The 22,659-nt window shown below is 37.7% G+C and overlaps 2 protein-coding genes across 2 annotated transcripts; one reads left to right on the top strand and one right to left on the bottom strand.

Annotated features, from left to right (window-relative positions):
- The first annotated feature begins 1,257 nt into the window (after positions 1-1,257).
- On the top strand, positions 1,258-5,214 carry LOC114557531 (C-type lectin domain family 4 member D). Its single transcript, XM_028581058.1, has 5 exons — positions 1,258-1,308; positions 2,577-2,771; positions 2,925-3,076; positions 3,172-3,293; positions 4,988-5,214. The coding sequence occupies exons 1-5, from the start codon at positions 1,284-1,286 to the stop codon at positions 5,145-5,147; spliced, it is 654 nt and encodes a 217-aa protein (XP_028436859.1). The 5' UTR covers positions 1,258-1,283; the 3' UTR covers positions 5,148-5,214.
- On the bottom strand, positions 5,184-22,435 carry cd4-1 (CD4-1 molecule). The gene is made up of 11 exons (XM_028581004.1): positions 22,351-22,435; positions 12,096-12,219; positions 9,125-9,189; positions 8,879-9,028; positions 8,611-8,766; positions 8,229-8,456; positions 7,760-8,128; positions 6,545-6,808; positions 6,295-6,395; positions 6,007-6,050; positions 5,184-5,814 (listed from the first exon to the last, which is right to left on the bottom strand). Exons 3-11 carry the CDS (start codon positions 9,177-9,179, stop codon positions 5,784-5,786), a joined length of 1,398 nt encoding a protein of 465 aa, XP_028436805.1. The 5' UTR covers positions 9,180-9,189; positions 12,096-12,219; positions 22,351-22,435; the 3' UTR covers positions 5,184-5,783.
- Between the last annotated feature and the right edge of the window lie 224 nt (positions 22,436-22,659).

The following is a 22,659-nucleotide window of genomic DNA, read 5'->3' on the forward strand; positions in this document are numbered from 1 at the left end:
AAATATTCCTCCTCTGCTTTAATTAGTTTGGTTTGAATAAAAAAAAAAGAAATGAAGAAGAAAAGCTGACAATGGTTGTGGGAATAAGGTGCCAAGAAAAAAATTAATGGCACATATACTAAAAAGAAATGTCGACAGTCTGTTGGAGCAACAGAGTGGGCATCTGGTGTGTGTGTGTGTGTGTGTGTGTGTGTGTGTGTGTGTGTGTGTGTGTGTGTGTGTGTGTGTGTGTGTGTGTGTGTGTGTGTGTGTGTGTGTGTGTGTGTGTGTGTGTGTGTGTGTGTGTGTGCGTGTGTGTGTGCTGCAAACAAAGAAATGCCGAGCTCTGAATCATGTAGAAAGTACACAATTTCATAACAATTTGTGGTGATGGTGCAACCACAAATTTTGGCTCAGTGGTCACTGGAACAGACACAGAAATAAACACTAAATATTCCTCCTCTGCTTTAATTAGTTTGGTTTGAATAAAAAAAAAAGAAATGAAGAAGAAAAGCTGACAATGGTTGTGGGAATAAGGTGCCAAGAAAAAAATTAATGGCACATATACTAAAAAGAAATGTCGACAGTCTGTTGGAGCAACAGAGTGGGCATCTGGTGTGTGTGTGTGTGTGTGTGTGTGTGTGTGTGTGTGTGTGTGTGTGTGTGTGTGTGTGTGTGTGTGTGTGTGTGTGTGTGTGTGTGTGTGTGTGTGTGTGTGTGTGTGTGTGTGTGTGTGTGTGTGTCTGTGTCTGTGTAAAGATGGGAAACATACCAATTTAAGTTAAGGCCACACTTTTTCACAGCAGACAGTTTAACTCTTGCTAGTAGAAAAAGCATAGGTGTTACAAATAACATTAACAATGGCTCTGTTCTATTCAAGTGACCCAGTAAGCCATGACAGTGTGACAGTGAGTTAGCATGCACAATACCAGCCAATAATAACTGTGCTGATTAATGCTGAGTCATACATTATAGACCTCCATGTTTTCCAAGTTTAAAAAAGTAGGCGACTTTTCTCATATAACGGTAAATAATGCCAAATCTACATGCCAGCGCTGCATCATGAAATTATTGTCTGTCTGATATGGCAGGTCATCATTGGTTGGGCTAACAGATATTGCACCATCTGAGTTTACATGCTCGATGTTCATCAACTTTCCAGCCTGGTAGATTTGTGCATTCTGTACTTTCTGTCCTTTGTTGTTTACACACAAACTGCTCCTATAAAAAAACAAGCAGAGAGCAGAGCGAGGAAGCCAGCCAAGTAGAAGAAGAATTTTGTGATATTCAACAATTTGACAGACATGATGAACCTCATCAAAAAGAAAGGTAAGTGCACGCTCATCACAATCAGATTTATTTATTACCAAGTACGTTTTTACTAGCAAGGAATTTGCCTTGGTGTATTATGTACATTAAGTAAACAAAAAGGGAATAAAAAATAAAGCAAAGTTCTGCTGCAGTCAAGCAAATAAATACAGAATGGATATACTACAATAAATTAGAAAGACACTATAACAACTATTTACTATATTACTGTTTTAGAAAGGGAAAGAAGGAGGGCAGTTCAGTGTGTGCAAAATATTGATTAGGGGATGAGAAAAAGTTGAATATATATATATATATATATATATATATATATATATATATATATATATATATATATATATATGTGTGAAATAGTCAAGGATAATAGTCCAGGATGTTAATGTAAGGTGTAGTGACTGTGAGTGGGGGGTTAAGTATCTGTCAGAGTATGTCAGTGGGGGTCCTGGGCCTTGTTGATGAGGCCCACTGCATTAGGTAAGAAACCTCTTGTGGCTTGAGGTTTTGGTCCAATCACCTTCTCCGCAGAGCTAACTTTTTCTCAGATCTCTGCAGGGTTAATCCAGACAGCTAGTTAGATTATCTGTCCAATCTGAGATGTCTGTTGCACGACTAAAACAACTTTTAAATGTACACGTTCCACCAAAACAAGTTCCTTCCAAGGCTATTTTGCAGTGGCTTTTCCCGGTGCTTAGCACCGCCCAAGACGATTGTGATTGGTTTAAAGCAATGCCAATAAACCAGAGCATGTTTTCCACCCATCCCTGAATAAATATGTGGAGTAGCCAGACCCTCCTCCAGTGTGCTTTGGAGGAGGGTCTGGCAAAGCGAGACAAACCGGAGAGTAACCCAGGGAGATGGGGGCGGGCGGGGCTGCATTCTTCCGGAACTCCACAACCATCTTCAGCGTTTAGCTCCGAGTTGCTCCGACTGCAGCAGGTCACCAGATGGTCAATCCACCATCTATAGAGGGTCATGTCGTCTGCAAACTTCAGGAGGTTCAGGGACTGATGACTGAATGTGCAGCCTTGAGGAGAACTGGTGCTGATGGTCCAAGAGTCAGAGACGTGTTTCCCTAGCTTCACATGCTGCTTCCTGTCAGACAGGCAGTCTGTGATTTAGCTGCAGGGAAAGTTGAGCATGTAGAGCTGGGAGAGCTTGTCCTTCAGCATAGCTAGGACAATGTTGTTGAATACAGTGTGCACAAGTGTATGTGGATGTGCATGTAATGTTGTACCTGCATGTTTATATTCTGCTATCTGTCTCTTCAGGCACCCTGGGCATCAGAGGCTGCACCGTCCTCTATGTTCTCATCGGCCTGTTGGTTTCTAAAGCCTCCACTGAGGCTGCAGACAGTCCAGAGGAAGAGGTGTCTTCTCTAAAGCTGAGACTAAACTTGATGATGAATCGCTACAGACTTTTGTGTAACCAATTCTCCAACCTGGCATCCAACTGCTCAGCTCCAGGTACTGTACTTTTCTCTTCCAGGATCCAGCAGATAATTCATCAGTTGTTTATTCTGCAATCTCACACCTGTTCTGCCTTTTTCTGTAAACCATCTGTAAAGTTTTCCTTAGTTAACCAGGCTTTTTTTATGTGATACATGCACTCTCCCACAGCTATTAACTGCACCCACTGTCCTAACGGGTGGCTTAAGGTAGGGGACCAATGCTTCCACCTCAGCACTGACAGGGACAACTATTTTAATAGTACAGATAAGTGTACAGAGATAGGTGCCCATCTTGCCATCTTGACCACCAAAGAACAGCATGTAAGTGTTTCTGTTTCTGATTGTATATCTGCATTTAAATATACTTGTTAATTCACAAAGTATTCAAAATAAATTTGGATGCATTACATTTTTAGGATGTTGTGCAACAAGAAGGCAAAAGGATTGGAGGCACATACACATACTACTGGATCGGACTGACTGACATTAACAGTGAAGGAGACTGGAAATGGGTGGACAACTCAACACTTAAAACCCCGTATGTATGAAACGGATATAATTAAAATACCTTCTACCCGACTCACGTTCCACTCTTCACACTGCTGTCTTCCGTCAAGAAGTCACCTTGCGAGATCAATAATGTTGTCAGACACTTTAAATAACAATCTGAGCCTGTCAGTGGCAAAAACAATTACTTTTAGCGGACAAAAATTGAGGATGCACAATTGCCCGGCTGGGTTACATTGCAGCTCGGTTCGCGCCGGCCGGTCACTGCGGTCTCACTCAATACTCGACCAATTTCAAAGATTTTTGTTCACATCAGTCTATTAGACACAAATGTCCAAGTTGAAAAAAACGACCTATAAGAGTGTCACACCTACACAAGATTTATTTAATGCATATTCACATGCTCGAGTGCAGTATTACAATTGGTCACTATTTTAGAAACATCTGAAAGCCGGCCAGACCTGACGATCAAAATTGATAAATGCAATTAACGTTCACTGAGTTTGCCAAGACCTTAAAGAATGTTTTCAGTGTGTAAGCCGACCTTTTTGAGCAGATGCAATGTAGGCCTAAAGTAGAAACGTCTGTTGAGCTTGTTCTTGTCACTTTGTCACTGGCCTCTATCAATACCTCTGCTGCTTGTCAACAAAATCCACACTTAGGCCCAGTGGTGCTTTGAGCTAAATGCTAACAACAATGTTAACTTGGTAATGTTTAGCCGGTATAATGTGTGTCAGCGGGATAACCTTTGCAAGTAAGTATTACGTATTAACCCTTGTGTTGTCTTCTTGTCATTTTTTGGTGCTTTTAACGCTTAAACAAAACAAATGTTTTTGTTACTTATTTCAACGCTTTTTTCATTCCTTCTTTTTTCAATTCAGTATGACATTATACCTAATTTTGGAGTTTAAACAAAGCAGAAACTATGAATTATTTTGACTAAATCAGAGGATGCTGAGAGGCTCACAGACTGGTTTATGTCAAAGCTTAGTCAGGATGCTTTTTTGAAACCATTTAAACTATGATAATGCTATAACATTGAATAAAACACCCAACATGCAATGAAAATAATCATTAATTTCACCTGTGAAAAATATTGGGTTCCACACAATGTACATGCAGGCATCCATGTTATTTTTGGGCACTTTGGTTGAAATTAACCCATATTTCTGATCTCCAGTCAAATTTTACCTGAGGAAAACACAAGGGTCATTTGTTTTGCAGGTATTTAGTAATAATCCAAAGTATTGGATAACTAATTTTGACCTGATGATGGCGCTATATGAAAAGCAAAGTGATCACCAAAGTCAATCTCATGGTGGTGCAAGAGGAAAAGTATAGTAGACATGCAAGTCAGTAGGATTCATCCTCTGGGGAACATGAAGTTAAATGTGTGTGGACAAAGTTGTTTTATAAATAATACCTACTTAATTAAACTACTTAGTTTATAAGTATAATATGTGTATAAGTTCACTTTATATGAAAACGTGCCATGGGTATTTGGTTGTGGTTGTGAGTAATTACAGGTAATTAAATTGTATTTAAGTGTGATCATCAATAGGCAGGAACCAGCAAAGATTCCCTCTCATTCATTTATTTATTACCCCTGCAAACTGCTATGTAATGCACATGCCCCCTAAAGAGATTCACTTTTAAAGTCAGGTGAAGCAATAGTCTGACTTCGAACAAGCACACACTGATTTCTTCTGTCTGCCCACTGTGTAGATTTTGGAACGTGCTGAAATCACAGTCAGACAAGAAATTATCCGGTGGGCTGGAGGGAAAACATTGTGCGGTGGTGGACAGCTACATGCAAATCTGGTACAATGTCCCCTGTTCCTTCTTGTACCCCCGGATCTGTCAGATGGACGCCATCCCTCTCTAGTGAGCCCCAGCACACCACGGCAGGACCACCACACAATTATGAAAGATATTGATACTTTATTGGTAAACTTCAGTGGCCAATGTCTTTACATTCATCTACAAAAATAAAGAATATCTGACAAAAAGGTCCAGTTTTGATTTAACTTGAGTGTCCTCATTTGTGTATTTAGTATCAACATTTGCTGCTCATTTTAAAAATAATATATTTGTAAATATTTATAAAAGCAAGTATCCAAGCCTGTCAGTGCAGTATTTTAGAGCATCATACAAAATACATTACATATCAAGACAAATCTAGAAACAATGTGGATGAAAAAGGGTATAACACAAACAATTATTAACAGCAATTATCACAAATAATAATGTTAAAATGATAATTAAATTGAACATAGAGCAAGTCTGTGAAATGGAAAAGTCCCTAAGATGTTACGTTACAAAACAATCCAAAATGGCTGATATGTACAACTATAAAACACATTTTTGTGATAAGACAGTCAGGACTGAACTTTGTTTAAAACGTTCAGACCCTCATCTAACACACCTAGCTGAGTTTCAGATATGATAGGAATATCCATCTTATCTGGACAGAAATAGAATTGGTTGCGATGTCCTCTTGAAAACGTCTTTGTGGTACATATTATGTTCTGTAGAATCCTTTGGGCTTGGGGCTGAAACATAAAATGTCACAGGTTTCATTTTGAGCTATAGAAAGAGACACAGATCTACAAAAAGCAAGATGTATATTTTATTAATGTTTGTATCTTCATAAAACACCTTATGGCTAAAAGTGTTTTTCACATTTCAATGCTGGATGTGTGTTTGGAGTCATTTCATAAGTCCAGGAAATGGTTGTTACGTACGTTTTGCATTGGCAGAGTCGGCGCCCGAGGTGTCTCATCTTCCGCTAATGTCAGCCACAGAGAGAGAGCACAACATAGAAAGACAGAAACACACACACACACACACACACACACACACACACACATATATATATATATATATATATATATATATATATATATATATATAGAGAGAGAGAGAGAGAGAGAGAGAGAGAGAGAGAGAGAGAGAGAGAGAAAGATAAGTTAATGTCACACTCTTAATCCTGTGTGATCGAACAGAAAGAAATAGGAATGGTTTAACTGTACTTGTCTTTGTTGGTAGAGGATGAAAATGAGGATGAGGAGGAGGATTACGATGACTGTGACACTGCATATGACCACCAGCATCCACACACTCAGTTTGGGTTCTGTGTACAGCAGAAACCGACAGGCATCAAACAGTATACAGTATACAGTAGACATCATGTAAAACCAAGTTTCTGCCGAAAAAGAGATTGTGGCCACAGGGTCATGCCCATGTCATATTTCCTGCTCTCCTCTCACTTCCTGCGCTCACCAATCTTCAGAGTTATCTCAGCCGACGTCAGCCGTGTGACGTTCTGCCACAGCTCACACCTCCACTTTCCACCATCTCCTGTCCCCACTTCCGGGATGGTGAGATGGGTGGGGTGACCGTCAGATCCCAGAGACAAAGACGAGAGGGATGCTTGTTCAGGTGGGACCCATTTGAGTCGCAGGTCAGAAGGCAGCAGATGGCCGAGACTGCAAGTCAGGTTGAGCTGCTGGCCAGAAATTAACTCTGTTCCTGGGGAGGAGGTGACTGAAGAGAGAGAGAATGGAAGAACAGCGGAAAGAAAGACATTGAAAAATATGAAATGCAGAAGAAACTTTAATAGCCTGGGAAAATCTTGTGCTCTCCTTTCTTCTACATTTGATTATCTGAATCCGACTGAGCTTCTGTTGATGCAGTGTGCCAGAAAAACTTGCCAAATTTTTTTCCAAATAAAAACAGAAATAAAGCAATACATGGCAGCATATCAAACCCACACTGCACATAGCATTAACAACACATACAAATTAAATAAAAAGAAAAGAAAACCGAGCATAGTCAGTAATTATATATTGTGCGTCGCCTTAGAAAAAGTTAGAGCTGAAACAATAAGTCAACCATTCGACCAGTTGATAGAGAGAAAAAACAATTTGTGTCTATTTTGACAATTGTCAATTTATCGTCCAAATAATTTTAAAATTCTTTCTCTGGCTTCAACCCCTCAAATGTGAATACTCGCTCGTTTCTTAAGACTTCTATTGTAATAAATTTAATATCTTTGGGCCTTGAATTGCTTGTTAACTAATCGCTCAGATAAAACTGAGAAATCTTAGTTTTACGCCATAAATCCTTAAAACACAGAGTCCAATTAAAATTCCTTGTGCTATCACACTCTTCTGGTGGAGGGAAAGCTCGTTTTACTACAAGTGTATTAGCCACTTAATTAGACACATGTCACACCAGGGACACTTCCAAATAAACTCTGCAGCAGGGAGATAAAAACACTTGCACGGTACAACAGAGCAGAAGCAGAGAGAAGGCAAAGAAATGACAATCTCAAACTTGTTATAAATGAAATTTAGGAAGGAGAAAAGAAACGGGAACTCAAGAAAATAAATTGGGACACCACGATAATAAAAGAACAAGCAAACAAAATTTCATATGACGGCTGTGACTGCAACACAGAGCTGAGCACGCACAGTGCAATTTGTTTTGACTTACTTTGCAGCACCTTCACGTGTACAGTCCTGTTCAGAGACACACCATTTTTAAATTTCAGGGTGCATACATAATCTCCTCTATCTTCACTTCCTTGATTTCTAATCAAAGACAGATCCCTTTCTTTAGGGTCTTTTACAGGACGCAGTCCTCTGTTTTGTTCTGGCTGCCAGGTGAGTTTATCTTCCAGAGAGAGGGAGAACAGCGTCTGTGGACTCGAGCCTAGTTCAGGGATGAATTGCCAGTGCACCTCCTGGATCTCCTTAGCTTTGATTTGCTCCCAGGAGATGTGAGGAAGAATTGAACAGGGGACGATGAGGGCCTTAGACGATTTAGACGTATACAGAGGACTTAAAGGAGCTGGGGAGAGGTCTAGATAAGGAGGAAAAGAGAAATAATGGTAACGTTATCTTCAGGATGAGGGTACACTACTGTAGAACTAATGCATACATGCTTGTACTCAGTAACTCACCCATAACCGTAACGGAAACTTTGGCTGGTTTCTCTTGTTTAGCATTTGTCACAACACAAGTCCAATTGCCATTGTCTTGGCTGGTGACTATCACATGGGGTTCAATTTCTTTTTTAACTCCTTGTGGATTCAGCCAGTGTATCTCTGGCTTGAGACCCTGAGTTTCTGCATTGCAGGACAGAGACAGGGAATCCCCAGGCAGCAGAAGAGAGGGTGGGTTCACACTCACTAGGAATGGAAATGATGAAAATGATTACCAAAATAGCCCATAGATTATGTTGAAAACTACAGTAGTATTGTCAAAAAGTATAATTGTTCTTTTAAATGAAAATGTATCAGGGTGAATGTGTCATGACTCATGACACCTTATTCTTACTCTTACCAGTGAGTTTGAGTAGTTTATATGTATATACAGAACGGTCACTACTTGAAATTAATACTTGAAATTTAAATTTTGTCCAGAAGTCTTCTTGTTGGAGGTTTTTGATAATAAGTGAGTCGTCAGAGGACAATGACAACCTGTCTTTCCAGCGTGATTCTGCAAGGCCAGAATGAAATGATTGTTATTGTCAAAAGTACCTTTATTGGTTTCAACTGTTGATGGTAAAAACATGTTATTATATCTGTGAATAGCTTAATGCACTGTTCACCTTTAGAAGTCCATGTTGCTCCCATGGAATTGCGCCCGGCAACTTCAAGTTCACCAAAGTACCAGTACACATACTTTTGTGAAAAAGACCCTGGAGGCTTAAGGGTAAGCTTGTCTCCCACCTGAGCATAATATATCAACTCTTGTGCCCCTAAGAGAGTGAGAAGGATGTTACCGTATACGTTCACAAAACCAGACAGTCCCTAATAAATTAATCATCTGCATGTTACAGTGCAGTGCATCTTACCTGTTGTTGACATTAGCACAGCGAGGAGAAGGACGGATTGAATTAAGTTCTTCATTTCAGTCACACTGAAAAAAAGTTAATCAAGAAAATTACAGGTAACATATACATTATGTATGATAATAATAATACATTTGATTTGTACAGCAGCTTATACATTGCAGCCAAAAGTCCTTAAAACTAGTGATCGAATGTTTAAATTGATTCTAAAAGAAACAAGGAGTGTGCTAAAATGGGTGTGATCTGTTCTCTTTTTTTCTTGATTTGCAATGGCCAAGACCAAAGCATGAATCCATTTTTTTGCACTGTTACCTGCTAGATATGATCAGACTTTTTCTATATTTCTCAGGTGAAAAACAGTCAGTGAGCTTTTTTAAGTTCAAGCTATGCCCTATAGCTGTCCCTTATCTTTGAACCTGTCCCAACAACTACAGTATAACTGTCTCATTTAATATCTAAAAACCTATTAGTCATCCAAGTTGTAATACAGTCCAATTTTCAATAATAATTTAAACTGTTGGGGTCGTCGAGCAGTGGAGGTAAAAACTACACACTACATGTATGGTGGGAAAAGGAGTGGGCCGAGTATCGAACAAAATTATTGAAAGTAATAAAATATTCAAAAAGTAGTATTTTAGTAAATTAATGTTGTAGAGACATCCTTACTTCATCATATATTTTGTATGTCTAACAACTTTTGCTGCAATGAGACATTATACAGCAGGAAGCAAAGAGGGGTTTGTGGTGGTCTTAGATTTGAAGAGATTTGAGAAGATAAAAGACAAAGAGTTGAGAGAGCTGAGAGTAGGCGGCCTGTGGTGGGTTTTTGGATGAGAAGAGACATAGAAGAGACATAGAGCGTACGCTAGGTTGTGGTGGGCCTTGATTTAGTTAAGGTGCAGATTCTTATCCCAATCCTCCCCCTCTGCCTCTCACACCCCCTCTCTTCCTCCCCTGTTCCACGAAAGACGGATCTCTCGGTGCTTAAACAGAGAGAAGAAAAGAGACCACACCATCAGCAGCACACCTAGACTGTGGTTTAAAGGTAGACGTTTCCCTCTTCTCTCTCCGTCTCATCCCCTTATCTTTCTGACTTTCTCCCTCTGCATTTTGTTGTTATCTCTAGTGTGTACAGTGTGTGATTGTGCACAAAAACATCTTTTCAAAGACTTTTATTGTTGCTTTTATATAGATTTGACCCTTTAAAATAAAATATTAGTTTATTGGATCTATTTTTTAATTAAACCATTACAATCAAAGAAATCAAAATAAAAGTCTAACTTTATGGACGGACTGTGAATGTAACCACACAGGCCAGACAATTTCCTATGATGAAGATGAAGCTGTTAGGTCTTAACTGATTCACGCTTAAGGCCAAAAGGGAGCGCAAGAGACTGATATTGAAGATTTATTTGTCAAGATTTTATTTTGACATGTAGATCAAATAGAATTTTACATCAAAAACAAATGCAAAACACTGCTTATTAATGTTTATTAGGTGTTTTGCCTGAAGACTAAATAAATAACACTGTATAAATAGGTGCATAGACATGAGGAGCGCTGGCTTCGGATTTGTACTGGCCAAAAATTTTAGAGTATTTGTTCCTCTTAACCTACAACAATGCTTTGCAACAATGCATATCCTTAAAGGCTTGTAGTAGGTTTTGACAAATGTTTTTGTGGTATAAAAACATCAAAGTTTGAGCACCTTGGTCTCTGGTTTGCATCCGGCCAGGGACCTTTGCTGCATATCATTCCTCATCTTGCTCTACATAAAAGTATTTCAAATGTCTTAAGGTGACACGAATCCCAACACATTGATACAATTCCGCTTATGGCTTAAAAATGTTTTGTCAGCCAATTACCTCAGGAAAAGCAACGCTAAAGATAAAAATCTGATGTGATATGTCTCAAAGCAAATGGTTTATTTATGTTTCCAATGTATGTAAACAAATCAAGATGTGTATGAAGATAGATAGAAAATAAATAATGTTGTATTATTTCTTATAACTGAGATCTGAGTTTGTAAGAAAATAAGTAAAAGGGGAGAACGTAGAGACAGAGTGACGTACAAAGTCACAGCACCTGTGGAGCTGCAACCCAGAAACCAAGACGATCACATCTGTAGTCAACAACAAGCAGAGATGGAGGAGGGAGGGTCAAGGGGGGGAGGAGTGCGAGCAGAAAAAGGACAAGGACAGGCACGATTACAGTATAATTTATTGATTGAAGTGTGTCTAATTGTCACTATTTAAATTCTTGTTTTGGGCTGAGCCTTTTTCAAATGTTTACTTCTTAATGAATTACACAGAGATATAATGTATGCAGTTTAAGGAAATAAAATAGTTGGACTGAAAAATCAGTGGTACACAAATTAATGGTATCTCAATATATTAACAGTAAGCTCAGATTGTCACATTGTGTTTAAAGGTCCATATCAATTAAATTGACTAATATAAAATGTCCTTATGAATGAAATCTTTCTATATAATCTGTAAATTGTGTACATAGCGGTAGTTCATGATACCGCCCGGTGCTTTATGAATTCTAACAAAGCATTAAGCAAGAAAGACGAAATACAACAAAAACAACCAAAGAAAATTCTAAATTAATTGAGGTGCAGTGACAATTTTATCTAATAATCTATATTTATGAAGTTTGTTGTTGATGATTTTCATGTTTAATATTATATGTAATATTTCTTAAGGTTTAAGTTAAAGGATCGGTATGTGTGTTCTTCATTAATACATCTTATATATATATACGTCTTTGTAGCTGTAATTAGATGAATATATAAGTGTGACCTGTCGGCCCCGATGGGCCTGCAGGTGCAACAAGTTTATAATTCAAAATAAGCATCAGGTAAGAGAAAACATTTGACACTGATCTTTGTGTAAGCAGCACTAAATGTTTTTTATATTTTAAAGTATATGCATATTTAGCTAAAACTAAATTTAAATTACAATATACTCACATCTGTTGTTGAGTGCTAGGTGTCCCTCTGTGTTCAGTGATCCGGAGTCGGGTGGAAATGGTGAATATTTATCAAACAAACTGTCTTCTTAAGTGGCGTTGCACCTCCCTCCTCAATGATTGGTCTGGAAACAAAGCACACAGTCGTCGATCAAACCCAAAATCAGAACAGTGACCTTTGATTGGTTGTTACAGAGGAAGACGTCCCATCCCTATGTTTAAAAAAAAAAAAATTAACTAAATTAAAACAGTTTGAACTAATCGCTTAATGTGTTGTTTAAAACAAAAATGAATACCCTACATTATAATATAAAAATCATTTGGACAGTGTGATGGTGCCATATTTAATCAGTACATTCTAATCTGTTCCTGGTCTTCTTTGTTGCTTTTTTACTTTTTAATCTTTCCAACAGATAAACAAACAACTAATCTTAATTGGATAACATTGTTATTTGAGTTGCTGCCTGCCTGATAAGGGTCTCCATGGACTCATTATCTATCTTTAGCATGTTCTAACTAGCACATCGGCAGCTTACGGCCTAATTTATTATAATTGCTCAGTTGATTTTCCCCTGATCATATAACTGTACTGATTTAGATACATAATTAGTTGGTCAGAATTCAAGCCAAGAACTGCCTGACCAATCTTCACAACAGCAGCTGACAAATGAAAAGTAAAAATGAAGCAGTTCTTTAAAAAGAAACCGTCAGATCAAGTGCTGTGAGGAAAAATGAAAAGTTTTTGGAGAGATTGTCTCACTGGGTCTGTACAGAGAAATGTGAGTTTAATATACGGTGAAATAAATATACTGTACAAGGATACCTCCAACCACGAAAATACAACCGTCAGTGCATTTTATCTTCTTCTTTATAAGATCACCTGGTTACAACTCTAACACCAGCGCCTACGCTCATTTTTACTGACTTACTTACTTTTCATAAAAATGGTCTTTAATCACGTTAACAATGATAAAGTCTTTAGATATCTTTTGGAAAGCGGGAAAATACTGTTGTATGAACAGTGGGAGCTACGCACATCAGTGTACTTTATAGTTTTAAAGTTCACAACAAGATACATGGATGTAAAAGTTGTGTAAAGTCTGCAGGACGATTCGTCTCTTGTCTGACAATTGTAAAGACTCGAACATGATGTTTCAGGTAAAAATGGTGTAACTGCGCTTGCGTATGTAAAAATACTGAATATTAACCAAAGAAACATTAAAAGAAATTCACAATTTATTACTTAAATTCCCCCTTGAGTAACTTTGAAGTTATATAATTCATTTTTGATCACTGTTTGATAACTTGACATGTCTAATTTGTATCTGCTTGTTACAATAATATTATTATTATTATATGATAGATAGTAGATAGTAGAAAGAATTTGACTGGAAGTTAAATTCAAACAAATCCTCATCCGCACGAGTTTGAACAAGATCCCGCAAAACGGTCCATGCAGGTGGAAGATCTAAACAGTTTCCACTAAATGCTTTCATGTAATCTAATTCTTGTTTTCTGTTCTGATTCATGATGAATTAGAATTCAAAGATAATTTACAAGATGGTCAGAATTAACAAAGCAAATGAGAGCAGCCTGCGCAGGGATTTAACAAACAAATGTAAATGTAAAGCGCAGGTTTCATCTCTGTGATAACCAACATTTGTCCCTAAATAAATACTAATTAAATATAGCCCTGCACTAATTTTCATCATGTGGTGCTGTTTCTGGTGGACTGGTGCACCGTGAACCCATTGAGGAGAAATTAATATTTCTTTGTATCTATATTTTGGTAACAGAGATTTGCTACGTGGTTCAGTTTAAAGTATACAGGCCTACGGTCTTGTTCAGTCAGTTTTTCATTTCACATTACATTGACTATTTTAGTGATGTGAAGAAAAAAATCAATTGTCAGTCATCCAGTGTAAAGTTCTGTTTACACTCTGCATGACAAGTGGTTCTTGTAATAATTTTTTGGTGAATGTACACCTGTGCGGGAGCCAAACATCTGTTTGTGCTTATCTCCACTCCTAACCTGCTGTAGTCTCGTCTGCACTCAATTCAACAGTAATGTAACATCTGCGGACCTCTGTCTGTTGTTGAGTTTGTCTCTGACAGCTTATTGTGGTACTTACTGAAGTAATGCACACAACTGCAAAGATTGTTACTGTTACAACGCTGCTTCATAACTGTGCTGATGTGGTATCATTAAAGGAGTTAAATACTGAGAGGAAAATATCCTCTAATCAACATGTATACATTTCAAACCAAGGTTTTTGAAAAGGTAAAGGAATGTAGATGAAACTGGAATGGCCGCCACAGTTGTCACGAGTTCCTTTTTCTTTGTTTCTTTTCAGCGAAACTCGATAACCACATACAAATCTGTTAATTAATACCTAAAACCACGAAAGAAAGTTTGCAAAATTGGGCACTTTTGTTTAATTTCAGACTTCAGTGGGTCAAATGGAAGGGAACAATACAATACAGATCGCTTGAAGGTGTAAAAGATTCACTTGAGTACGTTTGCTTGTACCACATTGAAACATTAGTATTTTAGGCCTTCGTAACGAAATAGAAATTCATCCTCATATGATAATGAAGTGATCTGTCTGAGGCCAAGCTAACTAATGAGAGCTACAGGGATCATTAAGGGACTGGAGCTGCGGAAACACACTGCTGAGGTGGTTTAGAAACACTCACCACAACAAGGACAAAACAAACATCTCGCACACGTCTCATGTGTCTCTCTGAGGTTTGTGTGCCTGCCTCTGTACTGCCTTCATGAAGGGCTCACACCTGCTTCTGTTCCCTCTGAGCTCAAAATGAAACAAGCCTTTTGTTTGCTCCTTAGAACGACTACCTTCAAGTTATGGCCGCCATTAAGAAACATTTACTTCTAGGGCCTGGCATAAACTAAATCAGTCTTCTCTTAGAGAACATCTAGACATTAATGTGTCGCAAAGAATAAGTCCAAATTTGACACTCTCTCAGTGGATACACATCTGTTTTCTAGCTGTGATTTTGATGGAAAACACCTGAAAGTGAGGACTCCCTCATTAGTCACACACCTAACGGGGGAGTGTGGACCACATTGTTTCATTACTGAAAGAGAAAAAGACTAAAAGTGTGGGCCACAAGCAAGAATGAAGGGTGATTCACTTATTTCATATATATATCTCTTTGCTTCCTCATCCTCCATTCACTCCTACAGAGGATTTCCCTCACCATGCGACCTCTTTTTTTATTGTGTGCTTTATAACCGTTTTCAAGTTAGACGAATGGTGTGTGATTTAACTGAGGCAGGTAGCTAAAACACTGGAGGATGTTTGAAGCCCTGCGTAGACGGGAAGCTACCGAGATTATACTGTATGTGACGTTTCTGAATGTTTTAGAAATAAACAAAATGTCAGTGGAAAAGAGGTTGAGAATCAGAAACAAGTGACATTCTGCTCAGCGACTGAAAACAGTTTGTCTGTTTCATCATGAGGGGGAACTTCATTCAAACTTCTTTGAAACTTCAGTTGTGAAACACTACATGTCTCTCCCACTCACCACTTCATCTCCATCATTAGTACACATCGATTGTTATTTTTGGGTGTTACTGTATTGTTTGTAGGCTGCTGCATAATCATTTCATCAGAATGGAAACATTTATATCTTTTGTTACAATGAGCTCAGATTCAAAAACAAGCAGGACTATCATGTTGTTGTAATGTCAAGTCATGTTTGTGTGATAAACCTAAACAATTCAAACCAAGCAGAATTATTTTCGTCAATCGGAAAAATGCATCATGGCTCATAAGAGACGCACACGGTTCATAATAAAGCATGCTGTTAATGTAAAGTTGTCATTAACATAATGCTGATTTGCTAAAGTTTAATGATGACGTTGGTTATACCATGGAAAATCTGCTGTACCCTCCCACAGAGTCTACATAAATGCATGCAACAATAACTGTTTCTATGGTTTCTGTGACTACATTCCTGTGAATAATCAATTTGACAATTTCAATTATCCACATTACTGTCAGTATTCGTTCTCTCTATTAAGAGGTGAACTTTCACGTGGAAGCAAGGGTTGCTTAATGGAGTCTGATACGAAGCACAGATTAAAAAGTAAACCCTGTTGTCAGCAATACAATATCACTCAATAAATATATCTGTATGTTTCTGTGTACTGGCTGTGAAAAGAGATATCCCTCTAGACAATAAATCTAAATCTTAAAATACCTTCCCTGCAAACCCCCAATTTCCAATGTCATAGCACTTATGAACATTTCTTTTCTGATGCACCACAGTCAATTCAGGTTTACTACATTAAGTACAACATTATACTGTATGTTAAAGAAACATTTAGCAACAGAACTGTAAAATGAACCCAAATGCAAAAGTTTTGACATTATAATGCATCATAACATTCCTCTGCGTTAACCTAACGCAAGGGTCTTCAACGTTTTTTAAGCCAAGGACCCCTTAATTGAAAGAGAGACAGAGCAGGGACCCCCTACTACATATGTTGTACAAAATTATGTTGCATATTAAAGTGGGCCTACAATAACGTGTAGGACGGCCTCAAGCCTGTATACATACCTTTATTGTGCATATACTAAGCTTTTAAAATAATAATTGTTGGCATGATTTTATAAATTATCTTTTACACAGTGGCACAGTGAATCCTCATGATTAACTGTATCTTTGGATGGCAATCTTAGTGTCTGCCTTACCTATAAGCCAGCAAACCTATCATCAGTGGGGATTTATATTTGCTAATAATGTTGGAATTATGTTTAGACATTTTAATTTTTTTGAAAAAAACTTTCAAAAATTTACAATAATTTGGTGGCCCCCCCTGCAGTGACTCTGAGGACCCCCTGTTGAAGATCTCTGGGTTAACGGTTAAGTCGCATGACACAAACGCATCGTCCTCAGTTCAGTTGAAGCCGTGGACATTTGTTGCAGTGGTGGAATGTAAGTACATTTACTACTGTGCTTAAGGAAATTTTGAGGTACTTATTTCCCTTTTATGCTACTTTCTTCTTCTACTCCCCTACATATCAGAGGCAAATATGATACTCTTTAAGGTTTGTGATGAACTGAAGGATGAAGTGCTTCTTTATGTGTTGAGAAAATTCTTCGACTTCTTAAGCTAAATTAACTCTTTGTTTAGCTGGAAATCGTCACAGAGCTAAAAACAGTTCTTTTTTCTAATGAAAAGTTGACTTTTTAGCGATACGTGGTTCTAACAGGACATCGACGCTACAAACATATGATGATCTTATAGGTTATGCTGCATTGCTGTAAATTAAACTACCCAGCAGTAAATAAAGTAGTAATTAGCACAACCTTAAACATCTACAGCAGTAAAATGCAACATATACGTTAATGCAGCAGTAATATTAATCCAGAAACATCAGATAGAATACTAAAACACTGGCAGGCAACATTTTACTGCACAATGAGAACATTTACTTGAAGTACTTTAAGTACATTTTGCCAATAATACTTAAATGCAGGACTTTTACTTGTAGAGGAGTGTTTTCACAGTATGGTATTAGTACTTTTACTTAAGTAAAGGATCTGAATACTTATTCCACCACTGGTTGCATATCACACCATGTTTTCTGTCCACCGCTACACTATCATCAATCAAATAAAGGCAAAAATACTCCCTAAAAGAAATACACTCACATAAAGTAAAAACTTTGACAAAACTTTTACAGAGGTAGATGACAAAATAGACAACTGCTCTCCTGTTATGCTACACTCTGGGAAGCTTAGCTGTCTAACAGCAGCTAATACATTTGTTTGCAAATGTAATACATTCTACAATTGCTGCATAAAAACTGTCATGCTACATCAATCCAGTAGCTTCAACCTAAATTAGGAATTAGATGATTTGTAGTCAGATTTCTCTGAAATGTGTCTTATGTTACAAGCACAGTCCGGAGCGCATAAATGGGAAAAACACAAATTATTGTTCACATACACACACACAGCAACAATATTATAAACACAGACAGTTATTTCATCTAACCACTTAATGCTCAGCATCCGACATACACAGGTGCACACATCTACCTTATAAGAGCAACAGTTTTTATGTTTCATTTCCTGGTTCAACGCACTTTACTCCTGGCCTACTGGGAACCGTCTTCTTGTTTAGCAGTTTAACATTAAAGTTGCAAAGCTTATACACATTGGCAACAATGAAGGAGCGTCACTCAACTGCCAATCTTTTACAAATGAAACAACAGACTAGAAAATGCATATTTTGGTCAAAGATTGATCACAATGTACCACAGTTACTTAAACACTGACTTCACTCATCAGAATCTGCACTGACAACTGAAACCTGTGTGGAACTGAAGCTAAACATTAGGGGAGTTCACAGAACGGGAAATCACCTATCAGGTGATTATTTAAAATTTAAGGATTGTGGATTATTTAAAAATCAAGTGTGCACTTTGTTCCTGCAGTTGGAGCCCAGGTCAAACTCACATAACAATGTGCTGATTGCTGTACCTCTTTTTAGCAGCCAACAAATGCTGTTTGGCATTCAACATGAAAATGACACACACTTGAACCAGGTGTTTACATGGCTTTGTTAATGTTCACAATAAACACACTTTATACACTGTATGTCACGGTTTTCTCATGTACTGGATACATGCTCCTGATGGAATGATAACCCAAATGGAAATACAAGAGGGAGGGACACACATGGGTTCAGAAATTTCAGTTTCACTTTGTGTTTGTGTGTGTGTGTGTGTGTGTGTGTGTGTGTGTGTGTGTGTGTGTGTGTGTGTGTGTGTGTGTGTGTGTGTGTGTGTGTGTGTGTGTTTATTTGTGTAAGACAGATAATGAGACTGAGAACTGAGTAATATCCATGAAAAGGGAATCCTGTTGTCTCATATGAAAATACCCCCAGTGCACCATAGATGTTACATTTTCATGACAAAGTAAGGGAAACACTTCTTGGTAATCGCCTACAGAAGAAACAAAAAGTACACATCGAGGCACTAAATATGAATGTTGACATGCTTCTTGCCGCTCCAAGAGAGAGAAAGGAATACATTACTTTTTTTCTTTTACTAAATATAATGTAGTCCATTATTTTGTCTCTGTACTCCAGCACACTGGATTTGTAATAAAACAATGAGATTTAAGCACTGACTTCAAGCCTCATCTGGGTTTGAATATGTTATTGCGCAATCTGTTTGTTGCATATAGTCCCCTGATTTTTAGGACAATGCAGCAAAACAATGCTCTTAAACAAATTGTTTTCTCTGGCCAACTACATGTTAATAAAGTCACTCCAGTTACCTAGAGTCAATACAGCTGCACCTCTGTTTGCATAAGACCAAGTTAATGGTAAAACCCCCCAAACAATTACAGGGCAGTACAAGTCTGTCAGCACCACCAGGTTAAATACCAAGGGCCTGCTGACTACAAACCTGCAACCAAAAACTGAATATGAAAACTATATAGTTTGTTATATAGGTAGTTTTTTTAATGTAATTAATACAAAAACACATGTTGGGTCGACAAAAAATGTGGGACCATGTGTTGGAGATATTACTTTTCCATATACAGTTAATGTGAACACTCTTAAATTAAAGCACAGCGTCAACTTTCAAATCAAACGTGTCCGAAACAACGAGCCAACACAACACAAATGTATTACTGTCCTTCTACTTGGACTATACCAACAGTTTGCAAGAAACCTTGAACAATCTTCTTTGAAACAAAATTTAAAAGTGCACACAAAACAAAATAGTCACAAAGATGTCGTCCGTATTGACAGCACAATATTATATAATGTAGGCCTTCCAAGGTGACATCTTCTAAACTGATGGCTGTTTAGACTAGTTTTAGTGGTAGTGAATACAGCGTGGACTATCATGGAAAAGGAAAAGGATAGGGGAACTCTGCTGTAAAACAATTAGCATTAATGCACCTGCGTAAAAAGTGTAAGTAAGTGAGCTTTTACTATATTCAGTTCAGTTCAATTCCAAATACTTCATTCGTCCCTCAGAGAGCAATTGGCAAGTGGGTTAACAAACCCGAAGACTCACAAACCATTCATTCACACACATAAAAACAATCCCAAAATACAAACAAAATGCAGCGTAAAGAAAAAAAGGTCAAATACGCAGTGTGTATGGGCAATCGGTAGCTGACCAACACCACAAAGAGACATTATGTCAAAATGTGCAATTGTGCAAGGTATACCGCGCCTGCTAACAAGTCTTATGGCTTCTGGCTGCATTACAGCAGGTGTATCCCTGTGTTAACATATACAGTAGAAGTACAATATATACTTCTGCAACAATGTAGGATCAGCCATTTTGTTATGTCCTAAATAACGTTTAGGTTAATATTATCCTGTGTTTATGGTCCACAAGTTAGAAAGAAATTATGTGAGTCATATGTTGATAACAACAGAGATACCTGCACCAAATCCTTAGGCTTTTCAGGTTCCAAAATACCGTTGGGACTGAATTACAGTATCAGTTATCAGAGTGTAAAGTCGTTTTCAAAAATGACATAATGCCTAACCATTTATTAACCATTTAATTTCAGATTACTTCACAAACCAGATATGTCAGAATTTGGCAATATGTTACGGAACGTGCCAACCAAACAGACTCTAAATTTGATTTAAGTTAGTCTTCAGTGTTGGATTGGATAAAAGCAGAACTATTGTTTTTATATGTTACAATTGATGAAAACTCCTGCATTAAGCTCCCACCATTTACAATTTGATTCTTATGCGTCCTGTTGAATTTTTGAGTTACATTATGTTTATATATACGCTGTATGCCACATACGTGGACTGCGACAAGTACATATGCGTATACGTTATGTTACAGTATACACCGCATTTCTTAAGGCATTATTGAAAGCACATTGAAAGCTTTTTGTTCAGTCAGCCAACTTCTAATATACTTAACTCATAATGAGCAATACCATGAACCTGAAAAGGGGTTCAGCTCTGGCATAGTGTAGATCTCAATCATTTGACCCATAAAACATATTTGACAGACACTTTAAGTGCCCCAAAATACATGAACAAAACAAGTTATCGTTACCGTTTCTCTTTTAAGGCTGTTTCGAGTCAGAAACAAAAAGCCATTTTGTGAACGTTTTTAAAATGTCAATGATTACCCGGGTTTCATTAGAAGAATACATTATTATATTATTATATTATAATGAAAATACAGTGTAATTATTCCCAATATAAAGACTTAGTATGTCAGTTAACAGCTTATGTAAACACACAAAATTAGTTTAAATGTTTTTTTAAAAATTGGTGTTTTAAAGCTGCCACAATAATCTTTCATGTTGGCCAGTTGTAAGGCCACAAAGTGGCACCCCTTAGCAACAGCTGACACCAACAGTTAACAGGAATAAGATTTAGGTTAAACATTCACAATCTCCAGGGTTTAAAACTTTTTTTTTTTCCAGAGATTTCTTTCTAAAAGAATTAGTTTGTGTTCCACTTGCATATGACACCCCATCAATTGCAAAATCAACTAAATGTCGCCAACGTTATTGCACAAGTTTATTGCACAAGTTTGGAACATTACACTTCAAGAAACTGAGGAACAGAGAATTCTATTTTAGGCATTTCTGATTTCTGATTTCTGATTTTAAAAACCTACTCCGGGTTGTCATGAGGAACAGCACAAGACCAATAAGATAGAGAATCTCCCATAGAGGGTGAAATCCATGCATCAAGGCTGATACATTTAAGTTTCTTAAGGCTTGTGATGAAACAAGCAAATCATTAAGCATATTTTACTTGATCCAACTCATCTGTGTGTCTTTGAGCTAAATATCACGAGCCATTGACCCAGAACATTGGAGATAATCCGGCTCATTGCTTTCTTGTAATTATTTTAGTTTGTTTGTGTCAGTTTGAGGCAAAGTACGAACAAGACAAATGAAACCACACTAAGGCCAAGACAAAACAATGAGTATGTGGAACAAAAGACAAAGAGTTTTAAAAATGTGTCCTGGGATGAGACCAGGTTTAAGTGCTATAACTCTGCCCCTCAGTGCCCCTTTGCTTCTGTCTATGAGGTGCCTCTCAGGCAGCGTTTGTCAGTATTTGTAGAAACAATGTGTCCTCGTAGACAGACAAGTTGCTATCCTGACTTACGCATCTTCCTTCTGTAAGAAAATCCCTTAAATCAGCTTTAATCAGCTATATACTACTGAGTTTATATATATACAGTATGTTTAGAAGTACTTACGTGTGATGTTCTCAGAGCAGCGAAGCGTTCAGCTCTGACATTTGGTACTGTACGCATTTCAGCTGGCTCTTTCACTCTCACACACATGTTCACACACACACACACACACACACACACACACACACACACACACACACACACACACACACAGGAAGTCAGACACCACTATGATCCCATCCTTTCTGTTATGTACTAAATGTATTATAAAGATTAGGATTACATAGTCATACACATACGCATAATGTAGAAGTTTTAGCAAAGTAGTTTTATGTTACAAAATACCAGAATTCCTTAACTCATATAAGACAT

This window comes from Perca flavescens, chromosome 6 (genome assembly GCF_004354835.1).
Source record: "Perca flavescens isolate YP-PL-M2 chromosome 6, PFLA_1.0, whole genome shotgun sequence".
Taxonomy (NCBI): Eukaryota; Metazoa; Chordata; class Actinopteri; order Perciformes; family Percidae; genus Perca; species Perca flavescens.

Excerpts from the sequence above, each read along its gene's own strand:
- LOC114557531 (XM_028581058.1), top strand. The coding sequence starts at position 1,284 with ATGATGAACCTCATCAAAAAGAAAG. Across the intron at positions 2,772-2,924 it reads ATCCAACTGCTCAGCTCCAG|CTATTAACTGCACCCACTGT; the intron begins GTACTGTACTTT and ends ACTCTCCCACAG. Across the intron at positions 3,294-4,987 it reads AACTCAACACTTAAAACCCC|ATTTTGGAACGTGCTGAAAT; the intron begins GTATGTATGAAA and ends CCCACTGTGTAG.
- cd4-1 (XM_028581004.1), bottom strand. The coding sequence starts at position 9,179 with ATGAAGAACTTAATTCAATCCGTCCTTCTCCTCGCTGTGCTAATGTCA. Across the intron at positions 8,129-8,228 it reads AGTTTCCGTTACGGTTATGG|ACCTCTCCCCAGCTCCTTTA; the intron begins GTGAGTTACTGA and ends CTCCTTATCTAG. Across the intron at positions 6,396-6,544 it reads TGAGATAACTCTGAAGATTG|AACCCAAACTGAGTGTGTGG; the intron begins GTGAGCGCAGGA and ends TGCTGTACACAG.